General features: G+C 33.2%; 1 protein-coding gene across 1 annotated transcript in view; it reads right to left on the reverse strand.

Moving 5' to 3' along the window:
* Window positions 1-13,348: 13,348 nt before the first annotated feature.
* Window positions 13,349-17,782, reverse strand: part of LOC128858871 (uncharacterized) — a 113,398-nt gene continuing 108,964 nt past the window's right edge. Inside the window, exons 5-6 of the mRNA XM_054095418.1 lie at window positions 15,712-16,758; window positions 13,349-14,955 (exon numbers count right to left, since the gene is read on the reverse strand). Of these exons, the coding sequence (XP_053951393.1) occupies window positions 16,685-16,758 (74 nt within the window). The 3' untranslated portion in view covers window positions 13,349-14,955; window positions 15,712-16,684. The remainder of the gene's footprint in view (window positions 14,956-15,711; window positions 16,759-17,782) is intronic.

The raw sequence follows: 17,782 nt of genomic DNA on the forward strand, positions 1-17,782 counted from the left end.
AAAATCTTTCTATACCGCTAACAAAGACTGGATCGCACTTAATAAGAAAAAAGGAGAAAGGAAACCAGCTTTCAGTTCCAATTTGAGAATTTATTAGAGTCTATGCCCGGAATCTCGGTGCTCAGCTAAATGTCACCGGGTCTTCGAAAACCCAGTATAAAAAAGATTACTTGAGCGTCGATTTTAAACGGCAAGTGAATGATAAAATTCAAAATGGAGTTACGCTAAACTTTACACTTTTCATCGAAAAAGAAAAGCTTCCATTCTGATTTCGGGGAACTGGGAGTTCGATTGTCGACTAGTTAATTAGGGATAGTCTAGGGCTAATCTGGACAAACTGAACCAAGATAAAGAAAGAAAGATGGCTGTTTTGGACGGACCCTGTGAGGCAAGGTGTAGGACTGCCGGTAGGTCCGTTTGGGTCAGTCGATTGTGGGCTGGCTCATTTGGAATTAAACCGAAAACAGTTGAATGAATGAATAATACTAACCAGAGATTAACAAAAATAACTTCATAGCCGGCCTTGTAAGATCTGGTCGTCTGTAAGCTAGCTTCGATTGGATTAAACTAGAAACAGCTGAAGTTAATTTTAGATTGGATGGGATTTGAATGGATTTTAGCAAAGGCTATCTTCCATTAAAGACCTACTTGATAGTCTAGATGGGCACCAAAATCAGAGTTAATAAGCCTCCATATATATATTTATACAACATTCCATTCCCTATGGTTTTGAGAGCGAGCTTAGAGCCACAACAATCTTCCTCCATTCGTCCCTATCAGAAGCAATATTCTTCAGCTTGCATCTTTTTTGCATTGGGTAGACATTTTTTTTTATAAATTTTTTTACTAAATTCTAAAACAAGAAAATAATAAGAAGGCAGCTCACGAGGACTTGTTCATCACTTAAATTTGGAAATGCCCAGCATTGAAATCTCATAAGATGATGCACTGAGGCGTGATAAAGCTGCAATGGCGCAGTGTTTCATAAACCTGAATGCTTACGTAAGAAAATTTTCTATTACAAAATTTGCATAACAATAAAATTTTCTGATATACTTAAGCTAATCAATGACCCTTCTTCTCTATTTAAAGTCACAAATACCTGAAGGACAGCTGATCTATTTCATTACGAAAAGTTGAAACGCAATAAATTTGAAAACGCAATAAATAAAAGAAATAAAAAGAAAAAAATCGCTAAGGACAAATGGTGTTAAACAAGCGAAAGGTATGAATTTACATATCCTGTTGTGTTGCAAGCATCCGACAACAGAAAGCGGGACATGTAAATTACTGAAAAGTTCCCACAATTACGGCGAGTGTGGACATATTGGCTTGAAAGGAAGAACGAAAAGGGTAAAACGGATGCGCGGCGCATTTTCAGTGGCAAGGGATTTGCTCACACATTTACCTACATATCGAAATAAGTACGTGAAAAGGATGTGCGCAGCAAGCGAAAGGAAGCTGTGATTTTTTGCCGCAGGACAGCGCGCAAAAAATTCGAAGCGAGTGAAAAGGCAAGGGATGCGGAATAAAGGTGCAAAAGCAATGAGACTGACTGCGTGATCTTAATCAGAAGACAAGAGCAAATAATGTAGGAAAGGAAGTTTTTCTTCAAAAGAGGCAACTGATTTAAGTCTGTATTTGTAGTTAAAAGAACTTACGAAATGCATGCAACTATTAAATGAGGAAATCGACGCTTGTCTAGGAGAAGCTCACATGCGCTTATAATCCGATTTTCTGTACCCACAAAAACATGCTGGGCACTACACTAAGTTGTGATGATCTAAGAACTTTTACTGATTACCAGACGACTCCTAAGCAGGTGGGATGGAATAAAAGTTTTGAGACATCAGTGGACTTACGAAATGTAACTATTGAATGAGGAGACCAAAGCTTCTATATATGAAGTCCGCATGCGATTGTAATGCGATTGACTGTACGAAACTTACGAGAGAGCTCGGCGAGATTCACAGCTGGTTGTATTCATATTTGTGTGTTTCTCAGCTTCCATGAATGCACTAATCTTTACGGAAAGGGCGGGATTCAATGAGGTTTTTGGTTGCGTTTTTGTGTTTTGGGAATTTCTGGAACTATATTAATTGTGACGGAATTCTTCGTTTTACAAACAGCTCGCAAATTTTGATTATAAATTGTAATAATAAACATTTTGTGTCATACTTTTGGTGAGGCCTCATTTCTTCGGGATAAATTTAATAGTGTCGGAAGTACAGTTGATTAAGTTTGAATTTTTTGGATTAATTTTTAAAAACTGTTAATAATAAGCAGTTCGCAAGTTTTGATCATAAATGTGTCGGGATTTATTTTTTTGTCGCGGGATTTTTCGGGACTGTCGGGATTACGGTTTTGAGTTGTTTGCTCTTTAATTAATTTTTCAAAATTTTCAATAATAAACGCTCCGTAAATTTTTATCATCAATTTTACGGGATTTATTCTCATGACTCGGTATTTTTCGGATGTGTCGGAATTACAGTTTTAAGTCTTTTGCGTTTAAATTAATTTTTCGAAATTTTTTATGATAAACAGTTCGCAAATTTTGAGTCATACCTCCGGAGAGGTTCCAATTTGATTTGAGTTTTTTGCTTTGTAAAAAATTTTTCGAAATTCTTTATAATAAACAATTCGCAAATTTTTGATCAAACTTTCAGTGAGGCCCCAATTTTTCGGTGTTGATTTCTCGTTTCGGGATATTTCGGGACTGACGGGGTTACAATTTTTATTTGTTTAATTTTTAATTAATTTTTCGAAAAATTGAATAATAAACACTCCGCAAATTTTGGTCATTGGGGATTTGTTCTCATGCCTCGGGACTTTTCGGTACAGTAGGGACTGAATTTTTTGCTTTGTAATTAATTTTTCCTAATTTCTAATAATAAACTATCCGGAAATTTTGAACATTACAGTTTCGAGCTACTCGAATTTTTTCGAAGTCTCGCGAAAAATACTGAGTATTTCGGGACTTATTTTCTTACCTCAGGATTTTTTCAAACGGGTTACAGTTTCGACTACTCGAATTTTTCGCAGTATTTTGAGGATACCGAGATTTTTCGGGAATGACTTTCTTGCCTCGGGACTTTTGGGGTCTATCGGATTTTTTTTTTCAAATTGGTTATAGTTTCGAGCTACTCGATTTTTTCAATATTTCGGAAATACCGAGATTTTACAGGATTTTCCGGGTCTACCGCGAATTTTTTTCCAACGGATTACAGTTTGGAGCTATTCGAATTTTTCTGTCTTTTAGATGTAGTGATTTTTAGGGACTTATTTTCTTGCCTCGGGATTTTCCGGGTCTATCGAGATTTTTTTTTCAAATGGATAACAGTTTCGAGCTATTCAATTTTTATAAGTCTCTCGGGGATATCGAGATTTTTGAAGCTTCGAACTATTAGAATTTTTCTCCGGCTTTCAGGGATACCGAGATTTTTCTGGATTTATTTTCTTGCCTCGGATTTTTCGGCTCTATCAGGAACTTTTTTCAAACAGGATAAAGTTTCGAGCTACTCGATTTTTTCTCAGTATTTCGGAAATACCAAGATTTTTCGGGATTTATTTTCTTGCCTCGGTATTTTTCGGATCTATCGGGATTTTTTTCAAAAGGGTTACAGTTTCAAGCTACTCGATTTTTTTGAATATTTTGGATATAACGAAATTTTTCGGGATTTGGCGAATAGCGTCAGGACTTTCTGAAAGTTAGACCAACGTTGTTTAGCTACTTTTTTGACAAAAAATTCTTATTAATGTTTTAAATTTATAAATCGTGAATTCTTCAAAATGCTTAGTTTGTTAAAAAAAATTTTCTAAATACATACATAAAAACCCACATGCATGCATACATACATATACACACACATTAATACGCAAATAATTTCAAATCACGATTTTTGACTATTTTCTCAAAGAATTTACAAAAATTCGTCGTCGATTGGTGTAAGAGCTACCAGCGAAAATAAATCAGGAAATGCAGACAAAGCCAATACATTCACGATTACATGTTTAGCACGTGACTAAAAAATAACAACAATAACACTGTGTACTTGGCACCAACAAAGCAAACTTCCGAAAAAGATATAGCAGACAAAAGATGTGTTTTTGTGGAGTGACAATAAACAACACCTAGAAAATGGGTAGCAGCAAAAAGATCAACTAAATAATGCCACTAGCGTGCAATCATAAAAAGGGGCAATGCCAACTAAAATAACTGAAACAACACTAACAATAATTTCCCATACTAATATGCAAGTCACGAACTTCCGGTTTCGGCGACATTATTCAACCAAGCAATTACATATGTATGCATTTATATGCACACACACATGCACGAGGATGTAGGTACATACATATAATATATAATTGTAGTTTTGACCAGCTGGGTCCACAGTTCGACTTGCAGACACAGTCAGTCAAACGGCTAGACAAATTGGCTGAATTCATGCATCTGTGTATGTGATGTATGTGTGTGTGTGTGGATGCATGCAGCAATACGCCAGTTAAATAGGCAATCAGCCAAACGGTTGACTGATTTGTCGCGCTGGTTTGATTGCATTGGTGGATGGTTTGCTTCGTTGATCCATAGGTTAGTGGCTGTTATTTCAGTTGTTATCGTTGGTGTTGGTGGTTCATTGCGGGCTATTTTTTATTATTTTTTTTTTTAATCGAGTTGGTTGAATGCAGTGAACCTGAAGAGCTGATCATTCATATTAACTTTACAGCGGTTTTCTCCTTTGAATGTAGACATTTTTCGGGATCACCAAAATTTTGCCAGGTGTAACAAAGGAGCTGAAAGTGCTCTGCCGAGCAACTCAGGCATATATATTAGAGGTTTTAAAATTTTCGGGATTTTTCCGGACTATCGGAATTTTTGGGACTCTAACAGCAATTCAGACATTTATTTTTAGTTTTAAGTTCGGAATTTTCAGGACTTTAGAGGCAACTCAGGCATCTATTTCTTGTTTTAAAATTTTTCGGGGTTATCGGATTTTTCGGGATTATTTGCGAGACTTTAAAAGCAACTGAGGCATCTATTTCTAGTTTTAAAATTTTCGGGGTTATCGGGATTCTAAGATTTCAAATATTCGGGATTATCGGGTTTTACGGGACTTTAAAAGCAACTCAAGAATATATTTCTAATTTTAAAATTTTTGGGACTATCGGATTTTTCGGGATTATCTATTTCTAGTTTTAAAACTTTCGGGATTTTCGGGACTTTAACCATAAAAGTGAATAATTCTATTTCTGAACTAAATAAGAAATTTTAAACACTGATTAAATTTTCGAGATTATTTAGTTGAGTCGGTGCGATCATTTCCCAATACATTTTCGTTGCAGTTAATCAGGAAAACAAAGCATTCGGCATCTAAACTAGCCAAAGCAATGTTTATTTTCAATATTATGAACTTCCTCTTCTCATCTCACCTTCCGCTTTCTCTTATCACATCAAGAGAAATAAAATCTTTTCCGTATCGCTTTGACCGGAATGAATTTGCGTCAATGAATTAAAAGTATTTCTTTCAAAACTTTTTCGCACATTTTTGTGGATATTTTCGGTACTTTAGTACTCCCGTAATTTCCGAATCCAACTCCTTAACTGCATTTTTTGCTGGTTAGGAACATTAACTTTATTATTTTTTAGCTCAGTCGGCACTTTTGAAAACTTTCGGAAATTAATGAAAATTTTGGACTGCCCAAAAAGTATGACTATTTTAGTTTTTGGTATGGGAAAATAAATATTTTTCGCTTTTTTTGTGGAATTACGGAAACACGAAACTTTCAAGACTATCGAGTCTCTCAGTGAATTATCGCCGGTTTTTCATATACCGAATATTTGGTAATTTACGATGCTTTGCAGTTGTGCAGAATTTGTCTCAATTCCAGAGAAATGTTTTGAAAGCTAATAAGTCGTAGCGCCCCCGAATGGGGCTCCTCATAAAAAACCATTTGGAAAAAAAACGTTCGGAGTCGGCTTAAAACTATAGGTACCTTCATTTGTGGAACCACATCAAGACGCACACCACAAATAAGGAAGGGAGCTCGGTCAAACACCTAACAGGAGTCTACGCGCCAATTATTCATTTATTTTTTATTAAGTCTTCTCTCGCTACTGCTCTCTCTCAGAATTTTCTGACTCAACTTCACTAACTCCATCAAGAATCGAAGAACTCGCCTATTGGGCATGCCAACTTCATTGACCCTTTACCTTTAAGCTACAATGCCGACTTTTTACTTCGTTTCGCACTCGTCACATTTTTCTTACACTTTCCGCTTTACTTACCAAAAGTTCTCTAATTGCCTCTTTTCTAACTTCTTGTTATTAATGTTTTGCATGCATTTCTCCTCTATTCACAATAACCGTTACTAATTTACTATATTTTGCCGTACCATTAATTCGCTCCTTTGTAATTCTAGTAAAGAGTGGATGTGAGTGGTGAGCATATTTTCTAAGTATTTGCCACTTCAAGTGGAAACAAAGGGAACTCGAACTGCAGCAAAGAAATTAAACACTCACACATATATATGTACATGCATACACACATGAATAAGTATGACAAGGCAAAGTATTGTAAAAGGAAATTTCATGCAAATGCATACCTAAGATTTGACCGTGAAAACCTCTGCACAGGAGGGAGAGGCAGCAGGATATGTATCAGTTTTCCTGGTTTCAATACTTTGACAAAAAAAAATGAAAGTTATGCTGTATGCATATTTTTTGAAAAATCGTGAGGGTATCATAATGATCCCTCCACGAGGAATTGTTATCTTGCCGCGATGAGGAGGCTTAGTAAGTGCAATGAAATTGTAATCAGTGCAGCTCTAAGGCTTCCTAATCTATTCCATCTCAAAGAAGACACTTTAGCGAAAATGGCGCAAACACTCCCTTCATAGGTCCTAAGCCTTTCCGCGGGGTAAATAACAACTTCAAAAAAGCCTTTCTGCGTGAGAAGAAACACCGCAGCCTAATCGATTACTGGAGAGCCCAATCGGGCATGCAGCAATTGAAAAGACTCATAGATCCAGAATGGATAAAGGCAGAAGCAATCCTTAACCTAAGCAGAAAGCACATAAAACTGTACACCAAACTACTAACAGGACACTCCTGAGAGCGATTCCGGCGGTAGCATAGATACTGATAGGTCCTCCCAAGGCAATAAGGTCGATAGCGAGCATCGAAGCTAAAAGCAATCAACGTAGTAGCGTCGGACCACAGGTAAGTATCGGCCACTGCGGGCTTCTGTTTTTGCAGTAAAAAAGAAAATAATCCGAAGTAGGTTTACTCCTACGCTACATCCGGAGTTAAAGGATTTTAGATAATACATTTTTACATATCATCAGGATGTTCCAGACGACCAGGAGAACCTTTTTTTGGAGTGCAGTTTTCGCTGACAATTTTTTTGCCATTGCGTGGATACAGCTTTTTTTTGTGCAAAAATCATCATATCTTCAGGTTTTATAAATAAAAAGCTGGCTCAGAAAGTCTCAGAAAGACTACTTCGAGAGAAGACCTTTTCTGGACCGCAAAATTAAAAAAAAGCAAGAGATGTGCAGGTCTGTACAAAGAAAAGTTATCGAAGGGTGCATCAGCAATACTTCTAAAAGGCAGGATCATTGTCAGGAGCGCCTCTGGGTGCCGGGTCACAGCGACATAGCAGGCAACTGCAAAGCAGATGAACTAGCGAGATCCACATTACCGAGCCAATCAGATAAAGCGGACATACCTATACCTTTAGCAACTTGTAAGATGCTTATAGACAAACTCACTATCAGAGCTGCCAACGGGCTATTGACTCAGCCCCTGACCTGTGCAACAAGTAGAATGAAGTGGCTTGAATAAGCCGCACAAACCGACTGTTAAAACTGAACAGGAAGAAGATGAGAAATCTTCTTGCGGTTCTAACAAGGCACTGTCTGATTGGCAGGCATACCAATAGATTGGGACACCCTATAACGACTATTGCAGAAGCTGTAACGACATTGAAGAAGAAGAGCCTATAGAACACTTTCTGTGCGGGTGCATGGCTCTGGATAGAACAAGGTTCAATATTTAAGGAAAAAGTTCCCTGAATATTAAAGCCACAGGTTGGTTCATTGAGGACAATGTAGAGTGAGGAGAGGGGACTTCCCTGGTGGTATCACAATGGGCCTACGCAGGCCTAGGTTTCAACTAGGTGTCAACTGACAACCACTATACCTACCTATCTGCCTGAAGCGCAGAATCTCGTAAAACCAAGCTAAATTAGTCTCGTCATTCAGACATGAGAGAAAAATTTGTGGGAAATAAGGACAGCAAAATTGAAACGAGAGCCGTCCTGAAGGACTTACTGCGGCATACCTTTAATGACCAGCTAAAGGACCTCTTTCTACAATGCCAAAAGTATCCACAGTGAGCAAAAAAAAAAAAAAAACATGCACATGCAATGGTTTCTATTAACGAAGAATCGCTGTCTTTCGCGAGAGTTCAAATTACATTTTTGCAGTTCTTACCGGGTGCTTCAGTTCGTCTGCAGATTGCCAATTCGATCTTTGTATAACTCAAATGAGACATTTGAAGTATTTTGCTACAGTGCTAATTAAAATTATTTGATATCTGGATGAATAGCATTAATTAGAGGTTGATTTTTTTTTTAAATTTCACAATAAACCAAAACATATAATTCAATGGATTCCCCTCTTGCGTTCCTTTTAATAATATATTGTCAAATATATATGTATAGACTCGTATAGACTGAATATATTGTGACAACCATATGGCATTTTCATACAAACAAATTTGTGTCATTTCTGGCGCCAATCATTCGGTAACCACAAATTGCCAGCCCGCTTGTCCCTACTTCCGGCTTCCAGCTCGCCTGCGAATGTTTTAACTAAGCTACCACCAAAAAAACCAAAAAACAAAAAAGAAAGTACTTGAGAAAATTGCAGATAATCTACAGAAAAGTCAACTGATATTAATGGGCACGCACATCTGCAATTAATATGTTGCTGCGGCTCCTGTTGCCGCTGCCGCCTGAGATGGCAAGCTGTCACAGGGACATTAGACACGCAGGAGGGAGGACATTTTGGCAACATATGCGCACAGCTTCGAGTGTCGCCTTAATGAAAGTGCCAATAGAATTTTTTTGCAGCGTAGTAGGCAGAAATTATTAAAATTAGTAGGCAAGGAAAATGTAAGACTTGTCTGGGAATTTTTTTATGCCTGTTGGAGCAGCTGGGTGTGGTGGATGGCGATAGTGATTTTAGGGTAAATTATTTTCTAGTATAAATTTGTTATTTTTTATAGTAAAAATTATATTTATATGTTATATGTTCGTGTGATATTAGATGCAGTTTGGTATTTAATATAAAAAATATTTTTTTGTTTGTTTTTAATTATAATTAAATTGTATTTATTACTAACTGATGTTGATGGACAAAATCTAAAGGAACTAAAATTGCGAAAAACAAGCATAAAAGTAGGTTGAAACATAAAGCATAGGTAGCTAGGTAGGTGGAGTGGCTGTCGCAATGACACACTTAGACCTTTCGTAAGTCCATTGAGATACCACTGGAACTTATCCTTACCCTATGGCTTCCTTTTTAACATGAAGCATAAAAGTAGAAAACTCACCGGAGTTGAATGCGCTGGATTTGGGAAAAATAACATGGTTGCCATATATATTTTCAACAAAAACTTTTACTCAAAATATATATAAAAAATAAATTTTAGCCACTCACTCTACTTTAGACATTCAATATATTTCTAATTTTCATACTAAAATATTGCGCAGGGTTGCCATGAAAAATAAAATATTCCTAAGTTGCTCACTAAAAATAATTAAATACTGAATATTTTTGGACACATAAAACTTAGACACAACGAAATAAATTTAAAAAACTTCAGGGTTGCCACACACACCTTTAATCTAATAAACAAAGTTAAATGCAAAGAAACATAATTGAACTCACTTTTAAATGTAGCCGCTTCAATACTATATTTCAAACTTTCAAATTTGTATACAAAAAATATTTCCAAAGGGTTGCCATAAAACATCAAAAATCAAATTCATACGAGTAAGTTGATGACAAAATATAATAAAATGCTAAATATCGCTTCGAAACAGAAAATTGATATAAATAAAATAATTTTAAATTAAAATTTTAAAATTCAATTTATATAATAAAATAAATGTCAGAATTGCCATACAAACTTTAAATACAAAGTTAAATTCAAAGAAAATCAACTCTTTTAATTTTAGCCGCCTCAGTACTGTATTTTAAACTTTAAAATTTGTACACAATAAAATATTCCTAAAGGGTTGCCATGGAAACATAATTAAATTTATATACGCAAGATGATGAAAAAATATGAATTTTAAAATACTTATATCGCTTCGAAACAGAAATCTCAGGTACACAAAATAAATGTTTGAAACTTCAGGGTTGCCATACGAACTTTAAATACAAAGTTAAATTCAAACAAAATCAACTCTTTTAATTTTAGCCGCCTCAGTACTGTATTTCAAACTTTAAAATTTGTATACAAAAAAATATTCCTAAAGGGTTGCCATAAAAACAAAATTAAATTCATATACGCAAGTTGATGAAAAAATATGAATTTTAAAATACTTAAATCACCTTGAAAAAGAAAATTCTGGTACACAAAATAAATTTTCGAAACTTCAGGGTTGCCACACGAACTTTAAATACAAAGTTAAATTCCAAACAAACTAAAAGAGCTTATTATTTAAGCTATTTCAGTACTTTTTTTTCAAACTTTCAAATTCTTATACAAAACAAAATACATAGGGTTGCCATAGAAATATAATCAAATTCCTGTATTTAAGTAAGTTGAAAAAAATTATGATTAAATATTGAATGTCGCTTCAAAACAGAAAATTAAGATAAAAAAAATTTATTTTAAAACTTCAGGGTTGCCATATACATTTTGAATACAACACTAAACTTCAGAAATAAGTTTTCTAATTATTTTTAAAAAAGTGTAGTTTTCTTTAACTAACTTACTAATTTAGTTTCTGTTAAATGCTGTTAAATAATATATTTTGAATTAGCAAAGCTTTGGCACAAATTTTGCGTAGAGTTGTCATACAAATTGTTAGTGAAAAAATATTCAAATATATAGAATTCGAAACTGAATGTTGCTTTTCGAAATTTCCAATACTTTCAAGCATCTATCAAGTATTAAAATAGGTAGGAACCAAACAGCTTTCTAGATTTGCCATATATATGTATTTTCGAAATAAAATTTTTTTAAAACACACAGATTAAATTCCTCTTTTTCGTTTTCAATTTATTGTTGCCCTGTTTTATGTGAATTGATTTTTGTTGTTTCCAATTTTTTCTTTTTTTAAATTTTATGCGCTTTTCCGACCAATTGACGCTTGAAATTTCAAATCTAACAAATTATTATAAGGCCTTCGATTTTCGTCGCCAAGCAATTTCTTGCTTTTCTTTTCAGACGCAACTCGCTTTCACTAAACAGGCACAACTCCAAAAGCATACCGAAAAAAAGTGTGAGCTCGCTCGCTACAGGATAATGCAACGACATGCAGCAAGGACAATTGCAACCCAGACAATTAAAAATGCATTCGTTGACAATCGTAAATCATCTTGGAAAACAAAATAAAAAAATGAAGGGTGGAAAATAAGTAGTGAGAATTGTATGTATGTATGTGTGTGCTTAACTATTTGCGCCTTCAAAAGGACATTGCATTGTCCGTCGCGTCTTTTGTGTACTCGAATGCAATTCTTTGTGTGTTTTCGCATAGTGTTGTTCTTGTTAATCGTGTTGCATTTTGCATTTCTAAAGCCCTTATGAGACCTCTTAGATGCTAGAAAGAAACAAAGCGGCAGAAATTGTGGCTATAAAACATTTATTCGCCCCTTTGGCAAACACTCGCCATACGAGACTTTAATGCTGGCTTCTTTGAGCGCAAATACGTAACTTCATTGAATTATTGATTTATGATTTAATTGACAGCTTTATGAGGTGGCATAAGCGCTTGTGTGCACATATATATCATACATACGCATGCATACTCGCATACATGTGCATACGAATGCATATTTTTCTATACTTCTTTTATAGCACTGAGTCCTCGATATCCTCGTAAATCAACAAATAAAGTGAGCCTAAGAAAGGTAGTGTTACAGGATATGTTTTTTACAATCCTGCGAACAAAATAAGCTGGAACTTTTAGTGTCAGTTTTGTGTCAATCGGCAATGGCAGCTGACATTTGATAGCCCTAAGCTGGTATTAGAAGCGATTGTTTTTTTGTAGTAATACGTTTGCGGCTGATGGACTTTAGGTAGCATTTTTTCATATGGAAATGTGTCATGAAATTATTGAAGATGAAATTCGTGAAATGAATAAAAAAATTAAACTGTTCTTATTTCAAATTTGGTTAAACAATTTTTTTTTAATTATTTAATTAACTTATTTTTTCACTTCATTTCACTTCATTTTACTTCATATTATTTTATTTTATTTTATTTATTTTATTTTATTATTTTACTTCATTTTTAATTCTCTTTATTTAATCATTTTTATTTATGTTGGTTTCATTTTATTTTATGGTTCTTTTTTATTTAAAAATTTGAAATTATTTAGTTTTATTTCATTTTCCGTTTTATTTTATTTTATTTATTTATTTTTCTTTCTCATTTATAATTTTTAAGTTATTTAATTAACTAATTTTATTTATTTTTATTTTACTTAATATTAATCAATTTTTTTTTAAATTGGTTTCATTAATTTTATTTTATACTTTTTTATTTATTTATTCCTTTTTAATTTAAAAATTTGAATTTATTTAATAATTTAATTTCATTGCATTTCGTTCTGTTTTATTTATTTGATCTTTTATTTGGTTTCATTTTATTTTTATTTATTTATTCTAATATTTCATTATTTATTGTTATTTTTATTTAAAAACTTAAATTTATTCAATTTATTTATTTTTATTTTTATTCGAATTGATTCTACTTCGATTTATTGGGTTTTATTTTATTTTATTGTTTTTTATTTATTAATTTATATTTCATTTATTTAATTATTATTTTTTCATTTATTTCTAACTTCTTTTAATTAATTCTTTTCTCATCTTATTGTACCTCATTCATTTTCATTTCATTTTATTCCATTTTTTATTTGCTTTTACATATTCAGCCATGTTATTTATTTATTCTTTTCTTGTTTAAAAAATTTAATTCGTTTATTTTTATTTACTTTTATTCCGATTTATTTTATTTGGTTTCATTTTATTTTTTAATTCTTTCCATTTATTTATTTTTATTTTACTTTATTAAATATTATTTTTATTTTATTTATTTATTCTTTTATTTAATTATGTATTTACTCTTTTTTATTAAAAAATTTGAATTTATTTTATGTTGTTTATTTCATTTTATTTTTTAATTAATTTCATTAATGTACTCTTATTTTTATTTTTACTCCGTTTTATACATTTTCTGTATTTGGTTTCCTTTTATTTTATTGTTTTTTTTTTTATTTATTTCATATTAATTTACATTATTTCGTTTAATAGTCTAAATAATTTTATTTATTTCCATTTTATTTCTTTAATTATTATTAATATTTTTATTCGGTTTTGTTTTATATATTCCTTTTTATTTTTACTTTTTTTACTTCATATTATTTTATAATATTTCATTTTATTTTATAATTAATTTTATTTATTTATTTCCTTTTATTCCATTTTTTATTTGGTTTCATTTTATTTTTGAATTTTTTTATTTATAATATTAAATATTTTTATTTCATATTATTTTATTTGCTTGTTGTTGTTTTTTTTTGTACATAACCTTACTTAAAAATTTCTTTCCATATTCCTATTACACGATGAAACACATACACAGTGTACTCACTTCAAACACCACCCGGTAGTGAAACCATATCATATACCAAAGAATATAACAAAAACGTAGCCTACTTTTAGTGAAACCTTGAATGATAAATTAACAGCGGAATATTGAGTGCTTGCCACATACCCATTGAGCGAGCGCATTTGCTTTGCCACTCACATTCAGCGAACTATCTCGAGGCGATAACCACCAAGCAAAATCGTTGCATACAAACAGGCTGAGATGGAAAAGTGTTAGTAAAATGGCAGTGGCAATAAAAAGAAAGCGGTGTAGTGTGGAAAAGCACGCTTTAAGGCGCTAACTGCGCACACATGCACACACACAAGCATTTTACTTCATAATTTTGATTTATTTTTGTTTCTCACTTTTTTATTTTATTTTTTCAAACCATTTTCACCACATTGCCTCCACTTATCTGATTACCTGCGAGGTAAAAACTGTTTTAATTCAACGGTGCTTTAATGACTCTATCATCAAAGTTCTCCGGTAGCATCAAGCACAACCGCCGCCACACTCAGGCGGTGTTCAATTAAAAGTAATTTATAAATTTTTAAAATACAGAGTTGTTGGTGCAATTCACCTTTTGGGGCACTTGTGTGGCAACGTGAAATATATGCACGTATTTTAATGGAGAATCAATTAGTTAGAAGAAAGTTATTGGCGGAAAATACATCCATGAAGTGGGGGCATCATTTTCTAACTCTATTTTGCCTGACAAAATGCCAATTAATTTATGAAAATTTAATTTTGTAAATTACGTTAATAAATACTAGGGGGGCAAATGGTTTAGAGAAATTAGCTGTAACTTGTCATTAAAAAGAAATTTAATTTATTGAGTTGTTTGTTTGTTTGCCGAAAAGCCGAAAAATTGTTGTAGTTAAACAAAAAAGCATAAAAGGCATACAAATTTATAAAAAATTATTACGAAACTATTTATTAATTTATTTTGTTTGAAAAACCGAAAAAGACAAAAAGAGAGGTATAAAAACCCATAATTAATTTGTAGGTAATTAAATGTAAATTATAATGCCTTAAGAAAATAAGGTTCCCTCGAATTGTTGTTGCTTAAGGTACTTGACCACCTTGGAAAGCTAAAAAGTACAACATATTCAATAATTTTTTTTTCATGTTCTGTATAATATATTAAAATAAATTTTTTTTTAAATTTTTATTTAGAGCTTATATAATACAAAAAAAAATTGATTTATTAAAATTTCTTTTTTTAACATATATCCAGGAGGCGCCAAAGTCGAGGCCTGAAGAAAATCATGTCTTGCGGCGGACAGTTAATCTTAGAAATGGTAATTCTAAAACAAAAGAGAGAAACAAAATTTTCAAAAGGAAGGTTCCTTGCGTGAGAATTTACCACAAACTGACAAAAAAAAATAATAAAAAAATGGCGGATGTTTGAAAAAAAGTTAAGAAAACACCCCTGTTTTTCACAATGTTATGCTTAAAAAGCAATACTTTATTAACTTTTTTTTTGCAAAATGTGGTAAATTGGCATACAAAACATCTTAACAAATAAAACAAGACCAAAATCATTAAAATCGGCTAAGCAGTTTCGGAGATAAAGTGTCCGCCATTCGAAAAAAAGTAATTTCTGGAAAAACGCGTTTAAAGTTAAAACTTGCTATTTTCTTTCAGCTGAGTCAGCAAGTAATGAGTGCAGGATGCGCCTGCACATTTTCACTGATTTCACTTTGTTAGAATTCGAATTTAAAAAAACAGTTTCAGGTGATGATTTTTAAAAGTATAAGGATTGAAAAAATGTAAAAAAAAAAATTTAATTTTTTGAAACTTATAAGGTGGTCAAGTACCTTAAATAAGGTTAAAATTATTTCGTTTTCCTGATGCTAAATTTCGGTTTTCTATACAAAACTTTGTGCATTGCTCGATATTCTGCAGAGAAAAGCCAGACTAGCAGCCACTTTTCCTATTCATGAACTGATATTTGATGGCAAAAATAAAACTAGAACACAATGGCCTAGAAAGTAAGCAGTTGCAAAATGCCCCATTCAAGGTGTATGTAAAGCAATTATTCTTCTTTCCACGGATATGGATGGAAAATATGAAACTAGTACGTAATGGACTAGAATGCAACCAGTTGCAAAATTACCAATTAGAGGTATATGCAAATGAAATACTCTTCTTTTCATGGAAATGGATGGAAGAGATGAAACTAGTACGTGATGGACTGGGGAGTAACCAGTTGCAAAATGTCTAATCCGAGGTGTATGCAAAAGAAACATATATATATATATATATATATATATATATATATATAAAATCGTTAAGAATGACGAAATGAGAATCCAACGAATATAAATGTTGATGGGGTCATTGAACTACTTTCTTTTGTGTCCATTATGAACCAGTTCGTTCACTTGTATAACACTCAAGCATCCGGTGATTTGTGCGGCCACTTATTAATCATCCAATTTTTTTTTGTTTTTGTCAAACTAGCAGCAAACCTTCCTATTCACGAACTGGTATTTGATGCCGAAGATGAAACTAGTACGTAATGGACTAGAAAGTAACCAGTTGGAAAATGCCCAATTAGAGTTGTATGCAAAAGAAACATTCTTCTTTCTAAATAAAAAATCGTTAAGAATGACGAAATGAGAATTCAATGAATATACATAAATGTTGATGGAGTCATTGAACTACTTTCAGTTGTGTTCATTATGAACCAGCTCGTTCACTGGTATAACACATGCGTAGGTTGATTAGTCCGCCTACTTGTGCAATATAGCGCAAAATAATCATTCCATTTTGTTTTGAATAAATATTTTACGAAATACCTGCTGTCATTCTTACGCTGTCTAAAATTCCACCTCTTGTCTGCAGTAAATCCACAAACTCACCTGAAATGAGAGATAGAGAGAGAAAGCGAGTGTGAGAGAAATATTAAAACAAATTTATTTTACAAAATTGTTATGCCTATTATAAGGTATAAGTAAATATTTAATACAAAAGTCCATGAGGCCGAGGTGTAAGCCTCATTTTCTTTCAATTATTTAAATTTACTGATAATTTTATGAAATTTGGTAAAAGATCTAATTCTGTCTTGAATAAATTTAATATTTTAATAAAAAAATTTCCATTGATCGTTGGTTGCTAACAGGTTCCTAAGCACGAGTTTTCTTATTATTATTAAGTTACAGTGGGTTTCACGCGATGTGGGCAGTGCGGTGAATAGCGACGAAACAAAGTCCCTGATCTGCATTCACAAGGAGCCTTCGAGTCTTAGACAATATCTTAGTGTTGACAGTTGACCACATTCGAAGTTGTGAAGGACTTGGTCTACATTGGGGCCAGCATTAACAACAGAAATGATGTCAGCTTGGAGATCAAACGGAGAATAACTCTTGTCAAAGCCCAATTACTTTGGCACGGGCAATCTCTCTCTCGAAGAACTAAACTGACACTACACAAAACGCTCATAATTTCCGTCCCGGGTATATGGCGCAGAAGCATGAACGATGTCAGCAGCAGATAAGAAAGTTTTGGGAGTCTTCGAGAGAAAAATTCAACACAAGATTTTTTGCCCCCTCCGTGTTAGTGAGGAGTACCGCGTTCGGTGGAACAGCGAGCTATATGAGCTACTTACAGACATGGACATAGTGAAGAGTGAAAATATGCAGCGGCGATGCTGGCCCATGTCACCTGTATTAAACAAGACGCTCCAGCAACGAGAATCCACACCTCCTTTGGCAGGACCAAGGGCTGTAGGACCTGTAAGCACTCTAGATTTCCAACTGATACCAGCGAGGATAGGACAGAAACAGCTCGCCCGCGATGTTGGACTCGGCCGCGGTTGTAATGCCGCATAAATAAGTAAATAAGAAATAGTAATGCTAGGATCTGTACATTTCAGTCACAACCCCA

Source organism: Anastrepha ludens, chromosome 3, assembly GCF_028408465.1.
Source record: "Anastrepha ludens isolate Willacy chromosome 3, idAnaLude1.1, whole genome shotgun sequence".
Classification (NCBI taxonomy): Eukaryota; Metazoa; Arthropoda; class Insecta; order Diptera; family Tephritidae; genus Anastrepha; species Anastrepha ludens.